At 38.0% G+C, this 12,868-nt stretch overlaps 1 protein-coding gene across 2 annotated transcripts; it reads right to left on the reverse strand.

Moving 5' to 3' along the window:
- Nucleotides 1-364: 364 nt before the first annotated feature.
- Nucleotides 365-10,434, reverse strand: LOC106177924 (sodium-coupled monocarboxylate transporter 1-like). 2 transcript variants are annotated; one of them, XM_013560866.2, is made up of 18 exons: nucleotides 10,091-10,434; nucleotides 8,332-8,569; nucleotides 8,052-8,158; nucleotides 7,695-7,763; nucleotides 7,093-7,144; nucleotides 6,622-6,689; nucleotides 6,092-6,172; nucleotides 5,764-5,837; nucleotides 5,319-5,459; nucleotides 4,782-4,920; nucleotides 4,404-4,492; nucleotides 4,024-4,136; nucleotides 3,602-3,672; nucleotides 3,214-3,300; nucleotides 2,695-2,951; nucleotides 2,270-2,370; nucleotides 1,082-1,251; nucleotides 365-579 (listed from the first exon to the last, which is right to left on the reverse strand). In XM_013560866.2, exons 2-18 carry the CDS (start codon nucleotides 8,555-8,557, stop codon nucleotides 553-555), a joined length of 1,872 nt encoding a protein of 623 aa, XP_013416320.2. In that variant the 5' UTR covers nucleotides 8,558-8,569; nucleotides 10,091-10,434; the 3' UTR covers nucleotides 365-552. The 2 variants fall into 2 exon arrangements, with proteins under 2 accessions (XP_013416320.2, XP_086854318.1); XM_086998192.1 differs by having other exon boundaries at nucleotides 548-579; nucleotides 1,061-1,251.
- Between the last annotated feature and the right edge of the window lie 2,434 nt (nucleotides 10,435-12,868).

The raw sequence follows: 12,868 nt of genomic DNA on the forward strand, positions 1-12,868 counted from the left end.
AATCTTCACTACATACAATAGGAAAAATGGAATAAGAAAATCAGTATGAACATAACAATGACTCTTGAAATAAAAATAAATCCATTTCCCGCGACTCCAAATTACTAAATTCCTTAACCAATAATCACTTTGTCGTGTCTTATTGCAACAAGTAATTCGCCGTTTTGGAAAGAGATATACAGTTTTAAATATCTAGTATTGTTCTATATATGCATAATTTGAGGCCCACGGACAAGGTCTTTTCAAATAGGCCTATGGAAGTTAACACTATCCGCGACTTGGATATTTGAAACTTGTTTTACAGTCATATCTCTCTCTTTAAAAAAATAATACGTGGATTGTGAAGCAGAAACAAACCCCACAGTAAAACAGTAATGAAGATTTTTTTTCTATGCAAGATAATGTCCTTGATATACATCTAACATTTCTTTCAGTTTAAACAAATTGGTCAGTCCGTCTTTGGTCGAAGCTTTTAAAATCACTGAAAACTCTTGATCGTCAATCCTAACGTCTTACGTCTCTCTTCTGTAAAAGTCGCTGTTCTGTCGTTGCTCAGCCGGAATCTTTCCTTGACTTGTCCTAATAAAGACCACAAATCGTTAGTGTATTGAAAAACAAAGAAAAGTGTGCTCTAGCTTAGAATAAAGTGAAAAGGAAAATGATTTCTTAATTCTCTGACTTTTATTAACTTTTGCTATCCCTATCCCTCTGCTAACCACTATCCGTACTGATGTTACATTTTAGTTAAGTGAAAAATGAAGAATACGTTAACAAATGCCAGTATTTGTGTGAATTAATGGATGCTGGGGTTATAAAATATATTGAACAATTAAACAAGAAGAGATCTGGAACTGAATCTGTCAATACTGCCACGCACACACGCACACATGCACGTGCATACGTACGCACGCGCGCAAACACACGCACTACAGTGACAGGCCAAGTACACAAGACTTGGAACGGAATCATTCAATACAATCATACACACGCGCCCACGCACGCTCGCACACACACACGCACTACAATGACAGGTCATCTGCACCAACTTATTTATATTTACCTAATCACAGGGACTTCTTACCTGGGAGTCGCGTTCTATAAAAGTCTCCAGCATCACATCTTCGTACTTCTTTCCAGCGCAAATTTCATCCGACTTTTCAAAATCCAGCATTTTGCTTGACTTTCCATAGAACAATCTTCTGTATCCTGGCAGTATGTACAGCTCGTCTACGTCACTGGGATGGGTCGGACCTTAAAGTATAAAAGATTTTATAAGAATTTATATTGACCAGAAAAAAATAGACAAATCTAAACAACTTAGCATGCAGGCAAACATGCATATATGCAGACATCAAAGGAGAAAAACGCTGTCAAGTACATGTAAAGGCTAAATATAATTATTGTGTAATTTTCGTGATAATAATCCGAATATGCAATTTTCGGACTGAACCTTTTTTTATCAAATGAAACCCAACAGTGAAGTAAAAATAAAACAAAAGCAACGTTCTGCAATAACATTGTCTGCATATAAAAAGAACTAAATACACTAGTAATTTACATATGAAAAGGACACTCATTTAATCATAATAAATGACAGCATAACATAAAAATTCAGGACAATGCAGATTGATATAATAGTACTGAAGGTGATATTACCTATTCACGTATTATATTTCATATATATGTTTCGGTGTTTTGCAGAATTAATGTAATATTGATTGCCTAACAGATGAGTAGTAACCTAAGCCAAGAGGTGGAAAACAATGAGAAAAACGAGACAAGCTGCTGCGCAATATAATATTTAATACTGCTTTTTCAAGCTTTCATATGTTGTATTCGCGAGGTTTCTTTACGCGAGGAACGGGGGCGTCTCGATAGTCCGAAGGTTCATTGGTCCGAAGATTCATTGGTCCGAAAAGTGGTAACATTTTTATCGATTTTTTTAATCAAGAGTTCATAGGTCCGAAGGTTCTATAGTGAACATTCGGACCAATGAACCTTCGGACTATTGAACCTTCGGACTATCGCTACGGCCCCCGAGGAACATCCAGGAAGGCTTGTGTCGGTGAAGCTTTCATATTCTTTTGCCGTATGTCATATTCTTGTAAAGTAGAAGGAGGTATCAAAATAGGAAACAGAATCAAAGTAACTTTCACATTTACTGCCCATAACATTAATCGAATTTACGAATAAAATTTAAAAAATGAAATTCGTTATATTTCAGGAAGAAGCACCCACCGGACAGCAGAGCCACCTATCGTCAATTTACCTGTTATCAAACTGACTATCATACCGACCAGCAGCGTCAGCAGAATCCCGATGCAACCATACCACATGTAAGATATAGCGTATAAGTATTCAAGTCCTGTTCTGCAATGAAACGATGTGATGTGATAAATTAGAGGAAAACACCGGTCCAAATAATTTTTCGGTACTAAAAATAATTAAGAATCGGTAATATTATGCGCACATCCTTTCATTAAAATGTAAAATTTTTATTTTCCTCCAATCCCTTATTCATTCGATTGTCGAAAATAATTGCCAATTTAAAATGTGTTCAGCGAAACACAATTATTTTCACTCTACTTACTTTTAAATAATAACAAGAAGCGAGAAGGGCTTCCTCATTGATTGTGTTGAAAACAAAATGTTGGTAATACATGATATAAAAACCCCACTTCACTTTGTACTTACAATGTATACTCTGCGCCAGGTGATTCTGTTCCGTTTAGATATCCCATGGATGTTGTCTCTAGCGCACCTGTTGACGTCATATATGACGTCATATACGACGTCACGTTATCGAACGTCACATTTTCCGCGGTGAAATGGCACCCGCTAATAGGGACGGGTTCTACAGGAGGATTGTAGGATTTGATTTTGGTGACGTAGGCACCGATGGAAATCCAGAACAACAACCCGAAAGAGGACAGAGCTCCAACACAAGCACCCTTGTTAAGGAAAAGCAATGAACAAAATTCAATTATCATCGCTTTGATACACCTTTGACGATACGATCTAAGTGCAATTCTTACTCTTAAGATCAAATTAAACAACTTTTAGAACATTTTGAATTATTAGACGTAAACTGATCGTTATTTTAATTCGTATATGCTAGTATTGTTATGCAGAGACCTGCAGCTACATGTAATTACTATTAAACATGTGACAATGAAATGCGTTAAAGATAGGTCTCTGGACTGCCATACGTACTATCCAATTAGCCCAGGGGAAGAGACCTCCAAGTAAGAATAAACCAGCAAGAGGACCCGCTGTAGCTCCTCCAAAGCTTAATGATATCTGAAACACAGAGATTGAGATTTATTAATTGGTAAAAGCGATTTCCGAAATTTATTTAAGCGTAGCATTTGACAAGCATCCTTAGCACTTGACATGTCATATCATAGTAACGGTTACTTGTGTAAGAATGGAAGAATACATATAAATATCTATTGGTTTTTTTACCACTAGGGCAAATCTAGGATAGGTCATTTACAATAATTTTAGAATGCAGTGATGAGGATTCTATTTTTTCTAGATAGTGTAGATACATTAACAGACAGAAAAACATTCTGACAGACATATAGTTAGTGTTCGTTACCTGGGTAACGGGACCTCCCACCGTCATGCACAGAAAGGCTACCAGCATGCCCAAAACACCAACAATAACGACTGGAATGTTAACAGTCTTATTGAGCTTTGTGTGCGATAGATATGTTTAAATTAAAGGTTCAGAACAGCTTTAATCAAAACACAGTGATCAAAGACTATATATTGCTAGGTTGTCAGCTAATCAAAGGCGAAAATTATTACTTTATTATTTTATTATTATTTACAGAAATACACAGTTCATGGACTAGCTAAGTACATTGGTCGTCAAAGTTTTCCTGCATATTTTCGAAGCAGACTGAACCAACCTATGCCCGCGACATGCAAAGAAAAGCCGCCTGAGATTTTTCCCAGGTAAATTCGTTTTAAATGTTTATCAGTGACCCTCCAAAAAGGGAAAATCTGTTTTATTACCTACGGTCTTGGTAAACAGTGTTTGTTTCCAGTCAGGCCAGTGACTAAAGTGAGGTTTGAAATAATCCTCCCATATAATAGCCGCTGAGCCGTTCATTGTGGACGAATTGGAACTACAAGAGAAAAAATAATTAATCTGAACATCAAGCAAAACATTTTGAATAACGGATAAGTCCCATTCCATTATATCTAAAAACCTTAATAATACCCCGAGATATAATGGTCGTTATTTTGTGAACATGTTCGGATGTGCCATACCCTAAGATAAACGCAAAAGTATTGACATTTTCAGGGGCATAACAATCTTTGCTTTCCTTGCATTGTGTGCTTTCAATATCCTCTGCGATAATTTTTTAATATTTTAAAATACAACCAAGTACCTCAGTGCTCCACTAAATAGAGTGGCAAGAAATAGCCCGGAGACGCCTGGATTGGACTCGAATATCTCACTAACAAACAAAGACAGCATCTGAAAGACAACAGGGATAACCTAATCAAACAGTCACAACACTTTAAGGCTCCGGTCAAAAACTTTTACTTTGCCCCGGTTCTTTTGGAACACGTATTTTATTTCTCAGATGCAAAAAAAATTGATAAACTAGCAAATGTGTATATAGGTATATAAATGGTATGAAAATTATGTTATTTTTTATTTTGAATATACTTGATGGGCCTACACTGCTAACAGTAACATTTTATGGCAAAGTGTTTTTGTGATTAGCACTGCACAAGTCTGCTAGGCGAGATTGAGATCAGACCTGATTTCCAGAGTTAATATTTTCTTGTGACTGCATTGGATCACACGCCAGCTGGGTGTAGTAGGTATACACGATCATGCCGAGCAAACAGACCGGTATCGACAGAGAGAGAAGACCGGGGATGTTGAGGAATACTGCGCTGGAAACGTAATAGATTTTACGAACAATCTGAAAGTAGTGGTCGCGAACCAATCAATCAATCAGGCTCATTCTCTTTAACTGAAATTTAGTTATTCAGTGAATCTACTCTGTTTCTACTATTTCGTAGATATAAAAACTACACCGAATAAAATCTAAGCACACTTTTTCCATGCTTATGAACTCTTCTGTTTGTATTTAATTTGCCATACAGGTGTGTACATAGATTAAGGAAAATAAACGACGATGCTGTAAGATACCAAACACTGATTGTAACACCACCAATTATTTATGGAATGTCTCTTCTCGCTCTCTCCCACCCCCTCAAAACAATTTCTCTCTCTCTCTCTCTCTCTCTCACACACACACACACACACACACACGAGCACACACACTTACCATCTTGCCTGTGTTTTCGACTTAGCTGTTGATATTCTCTGTATAGACGCTTGGTTTGTGGCGTATACACCAAACCAGGTGAAAGCCGAACCAATAACGACTCCCCAGAATGTGTGACGTGTTGTAGGGTTAGGATCCAATCTTTAGGAAAATATGAAGAGAACTAATTTTAATTTATATTGATACCATTACCGTTTGTGCAACTAATTTTGTAACCAATAGCCCCCACTATGGTCTACATATGTTTCTGAGTCTGCCTTCCTTAAACTTAAACAGAGGCCGCTAGCTATCTGAACAAATCTAAAAAACTCTTACAGTCCGGCCTCAGTTTTACTTGCATCTGGCGAGTGATCAGTGATAAGGTTGCAGACTTCGCCTCAAAACGATTATATCAAATAATATTCTCTGAAGTAGTTTAAACCATGATGTACCGGGGTAAACTCACATAAGCACTTCCATACGGCCTCCGTCGTGCACTGTGTTCCATACATTTTCTATCCCTCCCGCCACAGAGAGACCCTTAAAATAAAGTGATACAGGCATGTTATTGGCCTCCAAAACTACTTGGAAGTATATTACAATTATTATCGTTATGTCAAACTAATCGTTTGACACCAAGTGAAATTATTGTGAACATTGCTCCCACTGTAACTGGAACGAATCCGAAACCAAATCACACTTTTAGTGTCAAAGTATCCGTTCTACGTAGTGTCTAATTATTATCTAATGTATTGAGAGAGAGAGAGAGAGAGAGAGAGAGAGAGAGCGGGTACCTTGCCCAGTACGGCAAATATTCCAGCCTCCATCACAAGAAACTGAAAGACGTCAGTCCACAGCACCGCCTTCATGCCACCCTGCATCACAATAATTGTAAAACGAAAACTTATACAGTCCAATCATTTTCTATGTTTCTTGGATATTTAAAGTTGTCAAATATGCCATGGTGTAGTAAAGAATTATAGGAATAACTTTTTTTTTTTTTTGGGGGGGGGGGGTCCAAAATTTTGCCTGGATTATGGCAGTACATTATAACCTTTGAAAATACCCCTGACACGAGTCCCTTTTTAAAAACTGCAAACTTAATGGACAGAAATAGCTGATGAACACAAAAGCAAAGCAGACGTTTAATATAGGATGTAGATGTTTCAGTAAATACAGTAGCTAGGATGTTACTTGTATGTACTTGATTGGATGCATATAAATAGGAAATAACTTGCAATAGATGTAAGAATTCCTATACAGTCCAGTAGGGTGTCCTATAAGAAATCTTCAAAAGGGGTACATATATAGGAAATATACTCACTATAGAGGTGTAGAAAGTGGACACAAGGGAGGCGATAAGGATGGACATCCACAAAGGAAACCCTGTCACTGTGAACAGAACGATATCTGAGTTAAGATATTTTCTTTGCAAAAAGTATAGCTACCTGCGTGTAGCATTGCGTAATATTACGTGTCATGAACTGCTAAAGTATATTTTGTAAGAATTGACACTTATCTCTTAATTTTGATTTTCTTTTAGCAGAATACTTATACTGCCTATAAACAATACTGGATGATCAACATTACACATACACGTACTTAACGAAAATAAAAAAAAATGTTTTAAATTTATTTAAGATACAAATGAGGAGATGGTTGTGTCGGCGCAGAGAGAGAGAGAGAGAGAGAGAGAGAGAAGGAGATGGAGAGAGAGAGAAGGAAAGCGAGAGAGGGAAGAAGTGAGGGAAGAGAAAGAGAGTGAAGACAGAAAATGTGCCAAAACCGGAAGTACCAGCTTCTACTGCTGTTGAAGGAGCGTATGTTGCTGTTCCCATATACAGAATCTATAATAAAATTAAAGACATCCATATTATAATACGTACAATTATACACATAAATAATTATATATAGTATTTCTATAACAATTTTCAATTCATAATTAAGTGGGAAATAAAACGCGACACATTTTATAAGAAATATCTTCATGATAACAATAGCATTTTAATCATATTATACCAAATAAGAATGATTTTCTAGCGAAATAAAAAGTCGGCCAATATTGAAAATTAAATCCCGTGGTAATAAACTTTAGCACGCCCCTTACGCGTGTTTGACACTAGTAGTTAAATATATCTTTCAGGCCCATAGCCAGCAAATTCCAATGGGGGGTTCTTTTTCTGAAAAAGTGGACCTTTTACAATAAAACTTATGTGTACCTAAATAACAATTTACCCAAAATGAGCCTTTCCTGACAAAAGGGGCGGTTCTTTCGAACCCCCTGAACCCCCCCTGGCTACGGGCCTGTCTTTAGACGATTAAACTGCTTTGCAATGTTGAGGTCAACTCTGTAACTTTAAAATGCGGGTAAGTGCGCGTGTGTGTGCACCAACTCACCCCTCCTAGTAAACCCATGAAAGACCCCACCCTGCTGACTGCCTTTGATTGGAATCTTCTCTCAAGGTACTGCAATTGTATAATAATAATAATAATAATAATAATAATAATAATAATAATAATGAGGGGTAATTTCAGAAATAGACAAATAGATAGATAGATAGATAGATAGATAGACTTCTTAAGTAAATTAATAGATAGATAAATTAGTTAAATGCGTACAAAAATGAAATTATAGAACAAATTTAAGCCGAGACAAGTATACACCATATCAAGTAAAAAGATGGGAAGTTAGAAGGAGTTGGCATAGGGCCAAAGCCAGGCCAGATGGAGAAGCTCGCTGGAAAAAATACTAACCTCAAAAGAACTGGTAAGATTCAGGGGTCTGTAAAAGGGCACAATAGCCAGACCAGTTAAGAAGATGGCAATCGCAACGCCAACATTTGTCATCCAAAATATCACCCCTAAAAAGGAAAAAATATAAAAACTATTACACACGTTTCAATATGAAAACAGTTCAGAAAGACAATCAATCCGTTATGAGATATCTCCAGTCTCATTCATACGCTCATATAGAACGTCTCAAAGATAAAAGAAACGGACAAACAAGCAGCAAATGCTGAAAAAAAAAACTCACCATGTAAATAGATTTCCGCCGTGTACCCCAAAATCATGATGGCTGACTGGAATGACACCAGTAGAGACAGGGCTATCGGTACCAACCCCATCTGTCGGTTTGCAAGCAGGTATTCTTTGGTGGTTTTTTGTCTTCCTCCCACCAGAGAGTAGAAGATGCCGATGGCAGCCGACATGAACATAAGAACGCCGAAGACAATGTAGTCCGCTGCGACCAGGCCTCCCATACTGTCTGGCGTCTGGAAAAATAGAGAAAATTGTGGGAATTGAAGAAAAAGAAGGAATTATTAAGCATAATGATCGTTGACTGTAAGATTGTGCGGTTTGGGAACTTGTTCAGTATTTTTAAATCGTGATTAAAAAGGAGAGTGGTACAGATGAAGTCCGACAGCCACTGTTGATTTTTTAATAATTATGATTTTTTCAAAAGTTAAAAAGAAAGAAGGTGCTGGGCATCGGATATCACTAAAGATTGTTAATTTCTGGTCCTTGCTCTTCCTACCACCGGGATGACTCACGGTTGTAAAATTTTAAAGATTATAAATGTTATAAAGAATATTGTAGCTACGTGCGCTTAGCACAAATGGGCGTATATAACGAGGAAGGCACAGCGTAGAACACTATGGATCACGTGCCCCCCCCCCCCCTAGTTTTTTTAGGTTTCCCCTCCTCCACCCCAGCCCACCTGCCAAATCATTTCCCCCCTCCCCCCCCCCCCCCACACACACACACACGCAAAAGAAGGAAATAAGGAAAAAAGAAAAGCAGATTGAATTGACTAATGACACAAAAGCTTATAAATCTTAATGCAGAGGTCCACGCCTACTTCACCATCCAACTCTTAATTAGCTAAATTACTTTACAACTGCAATATACTCACAGATGCAAACATTTTATTGTACTCAAGTTTAACGAGATAAAAGATATAGAGAAAAAAATCTGGTCGTTTTAGTTGCTATTTCTGCATGCTAAATATATAAATTTAGGGGAAGTCACGCGCGACCCGTGCCTTCCACTGCCACAAGAGGATAATGTGTCAAAGGGGGCTAAAAGCATATACAAAGGCCGAAGATCGGTCTTCCGTTAATGCCCATAATTTTAGTTTACTGAGACCCCAATGTAAATCAATGATAGTACACTTTAAAAGTGAGAGAAATGTCAAATGATTTAGACCAATAAAATACTCTCTATTAGTGGACTCTCGAGAATTACCCTATACTATACCAAACTAACGTTTTACCGAACCTTGTGCCTTTAAACTTCGAACGTTATACTTAAGCGTTTCACTGGTATGTTACGAGAATGACAGCATAATGCCTCGGCTTTCACGTAAGAGAGTTACCTAAACGCCCGCCCCCCTTCGCCAAATATCAATTAACTCCGCATATACACTAGGGATTCAAAGGGGGGGGTGAAGGGGGTCCTGATCCCCCCTTCGATTTCTGGCGAATTTTGACTAGCTGAATCATATTTCTAAACCGTACCAAATGGCACCGTTCGCCCTCTAAACTACCAAAAATTTTGGGGTCTTTTAGACGGCCTCGAACCACACGCCAAGTGTGTGTGTGCGAGAGAGAGAGAGAGAGGGGGGGGGCGGCTTCACATCCGCGGAACCCCCCCCCCCCCCCCCCTTCAAATAATCCTGGATCCACCCCTGAATGTAGCGTCCAACCTCTTAAGCACACCGGTACATCTCAACGTGAAAAGACCTTAAATCAACTGAACACGGTTTTAGCAGATTCACTTAAATGTTTACTTACCTGTAGGTCCTTAAATAGAGTGGATTCACAGGTGTTTGAAAGAGGTGTCAAGTCGGTATGATTTCGTTCGACTGTTATGTACGCAGATGCTCCTGAAATCCCTTTAAAATGCGGAGTGCTGCCTCCTTATGGTCTTGAGTATACCTCGATAAGATACTTAAGTTTGATGTAAACATCTCTGTTTACTAGTATCTAGTTTACTACGGGTATCTATGCCATTTCTACATCACGGAGTGAACCTTCTGATAACTGGGTTGGACCTTGGGCGATTTAAACGCTGCACATGTATTCGTACAAGATTTAAAGTATACGCTACAAACAGGCTAAACAAGCAGTAAAATCTAAATGTTATTACGACCGATTTTTAGCTGGAAGAAAAAGTAGGCCATATTGAAAATTAAAAACACATGCTCTTCAACTTTAACACTTTTAGCTTTTAAACGTGTATGACGCTAGCAGCTAAATATATTTTGGACGATAAAACTGCTTTGCATGGTTGACTTCAGGCTTTGTGTGCCACTTAATAAATGCGCGTGTGTGAACGCGCGCGGGTCTGCACCAACGCACCCCGCCTAGTAAACCTATGAACGACCCCCCCCCAGGACAAATAATAAGAATAATAATAATAATAATAATAATAATAATAATAATAATAATAATAATAATGATATCAGTGGTAATTTCAGAGAGATAGATAGACTATTAAGTAAGTTAATAGATAGCAGAAAAGGAAAGCAGAAGAGACGCTAACTTTGCAATCTTTTTAAGAATATTATTATTTTTAACCTATTCATCTTTTTATTAATTAATTCATTTATTTATTTATTTATTTATTTATTTATTTATTTATTTATTTTCTCTGTATACAGAACTTCTCGTAGCTTTACAAACCTCTACTATAATGAAGATTTATTTCAGAGAGATAGCGGTCATAATCTTTATCTTATTGTTTAAACGTGCACAAAATAGAAAAACTCGAGTTCGGATGCCAATTGCTTCAAATAAAGATGTCAAAAAAGGCAGAAGTGGGTTTGTATGCAATGAATACAACAGAGGCGCCACGGTTCACTTTCTTACTATTGAGTTCAGTTTAACGGTAAACAACAGACGTTAGTATCCGTCTTCTCTTCTCGTTTAATGTTTTTAATAAACTTCACACGTTTTTTATCAGGGAATGCATTACACATGTACACGCAATGGGGCGCTTAAGGAAAACTTTGAAAAAACAACATTTCAGTCACCATTAAACGCGAGAAGGCGAGTTTTCCATACCCACTACCAGGGTGACTGATAGATTTTTACAGATATTCACAGATATGTCAGCCCAAAATGACCATCTATCTAGCTAGAGACATATCTGTGAATATCTGTAAAAATCTATCAGTCGCCCTGGTAGAAGGTAAGTTTTCCCCAGTATTGACGCACAACCAAGAGAGAGGGGGAGTTAAGAGGAGAAGGTAGCTCGAGAGAGTAATAGGAGAGAACCAGTGGGTCAGATAAGACCTTCTTCCCAATGAAACTATCGTTTTACGTAGGTCCCTCCAACTCCACGGGGACTCTCGCTGAATGCAATCAGCTTAACAGATCTCCCTTTGGCATTGTGTAGAATTCTGAAACGCTGGCGATTATACGAGCAAGTTGGAAACAAGAGGAGACGTGTTAATCTGTTAATTTAATATCATTCAGCAAGAGTGCCCTCAGAGTTGGATCCATCTAAGTAGAAAGACAGTTTAATTGTTAATGAGCCTATAGAGATGTATTTCGCACGCGCGCATGTGTGTTTGTGTTAATCTTAAGAAGAGCATTAGTATGTGTCGGTCGGTACACTTGGACCTGTTGAAGAGGGTAGAATACTGTTTAACTTTATCAGAGCTACTATTTAACGAGCATTTACCAGCGGGTCGACAAGGTTTTGAACTTTCAGCCGCGCTTTGTTTACAAATGATATGGCATTCAAATGAGTTAATTATTTACATTTTCTTAGGGGAGTGGGGCTTGACAAAGCGACATGTTTCTGAGCGCATTCTGAACGGCGGACTAACAGATCGGCTAATCAAATATGGCGCCCCACTAAAAAGATTGCCTTGATTCCCGTTTAGACACTGAATAGATTCTCTGTGGGCATTACGCAACAAGCATTCAAGTGAGTCGGCCATATTTGATCCGCGGATCTGTTAGTCCGCTGTTCTGAATACGTTCTCTCATGTGATCTCAAATAGACATATCTCTTTCCCAAAAATGCTTTAAGTTTTCATAAAATTGGCCGTGCTACGACTTCCCTTTCTACTCTCTCTCTCTCTCTCTCTCTCTCTCTCTCTCTCTCTCTCTCTCTCTGTGTGTGTGTGAGAGAGAGAGAGATAGAGAGAGAGTATATGTCGTTGCGGTCTCCACATTTAGAAATGCATTTTTCACACCTAACACATTTAAGCGCCGCACCAGCGTGTACCACCAGGGCCTGCATCTGCCTTGGGTTAGTCTAGTTCTGTACATATAGGTCTATTATTATTATTTTATTATTTTTTTACTATTATTATTGTGCTTTTTGCATGGCATTTTTTATTTTCTCTTCGGGGTGAAGGGGACTGCCCCTTAAGCATCATCGGGTGTTAGATAAATAATTTAGTTTTATATGATATAATATGAAGCAATTCCCTTGAAACCAGTGAACAAGATCTCCCATCTGGATGGGAAATTAATTTAATATCTGCCTGACCTACAAATGAAAAAACGCGTTGCTTAAAAGGGCTTGGGGCTAAACAAGTGCGTTAATGTTGATTT

This window comes from Lingula anatina, chromosome 10 (assembly GCF_051362555.1).
Source record: "Lingula anatina isolate TDL-2025a chromosome 10, LinAna3.0, whole genome shotgun sequence".
Lineage (NCBI taxonomy): Eukaryota > Metazoa > Brachiopoda > Lingulata > Lingulida > Lingulidae > Lingula > Lingula anatina.

What these genes read in the sequence shown, in the direction of transcription:
- LOC106177924 (XM_013560866.2), bottom strand. Translation starts at nt 8,557, where the DNA reads ATGGGAGGCCTGGTCGCAGCGGACTACATTGTCTTCGGCGTTCTTATG. An exon ending in CCACTTTCTACACCTCTATA is followed by an intron (nt 6,173 to 6,621) that starts GTGAGTATATTT and finishes ATTGTGATGCAG; the next exon opens with GGTGGCATGAAGGCGGTGCT. An exon ending in CCTGGCGCAGAGTATACATT is followed by an intron (nt 2,371 to 2,694) that starts GTAAGTACAAAG and finishes GTTTCATTGCAG; the next exon opens with AACAGGACTTGAATACTTAT.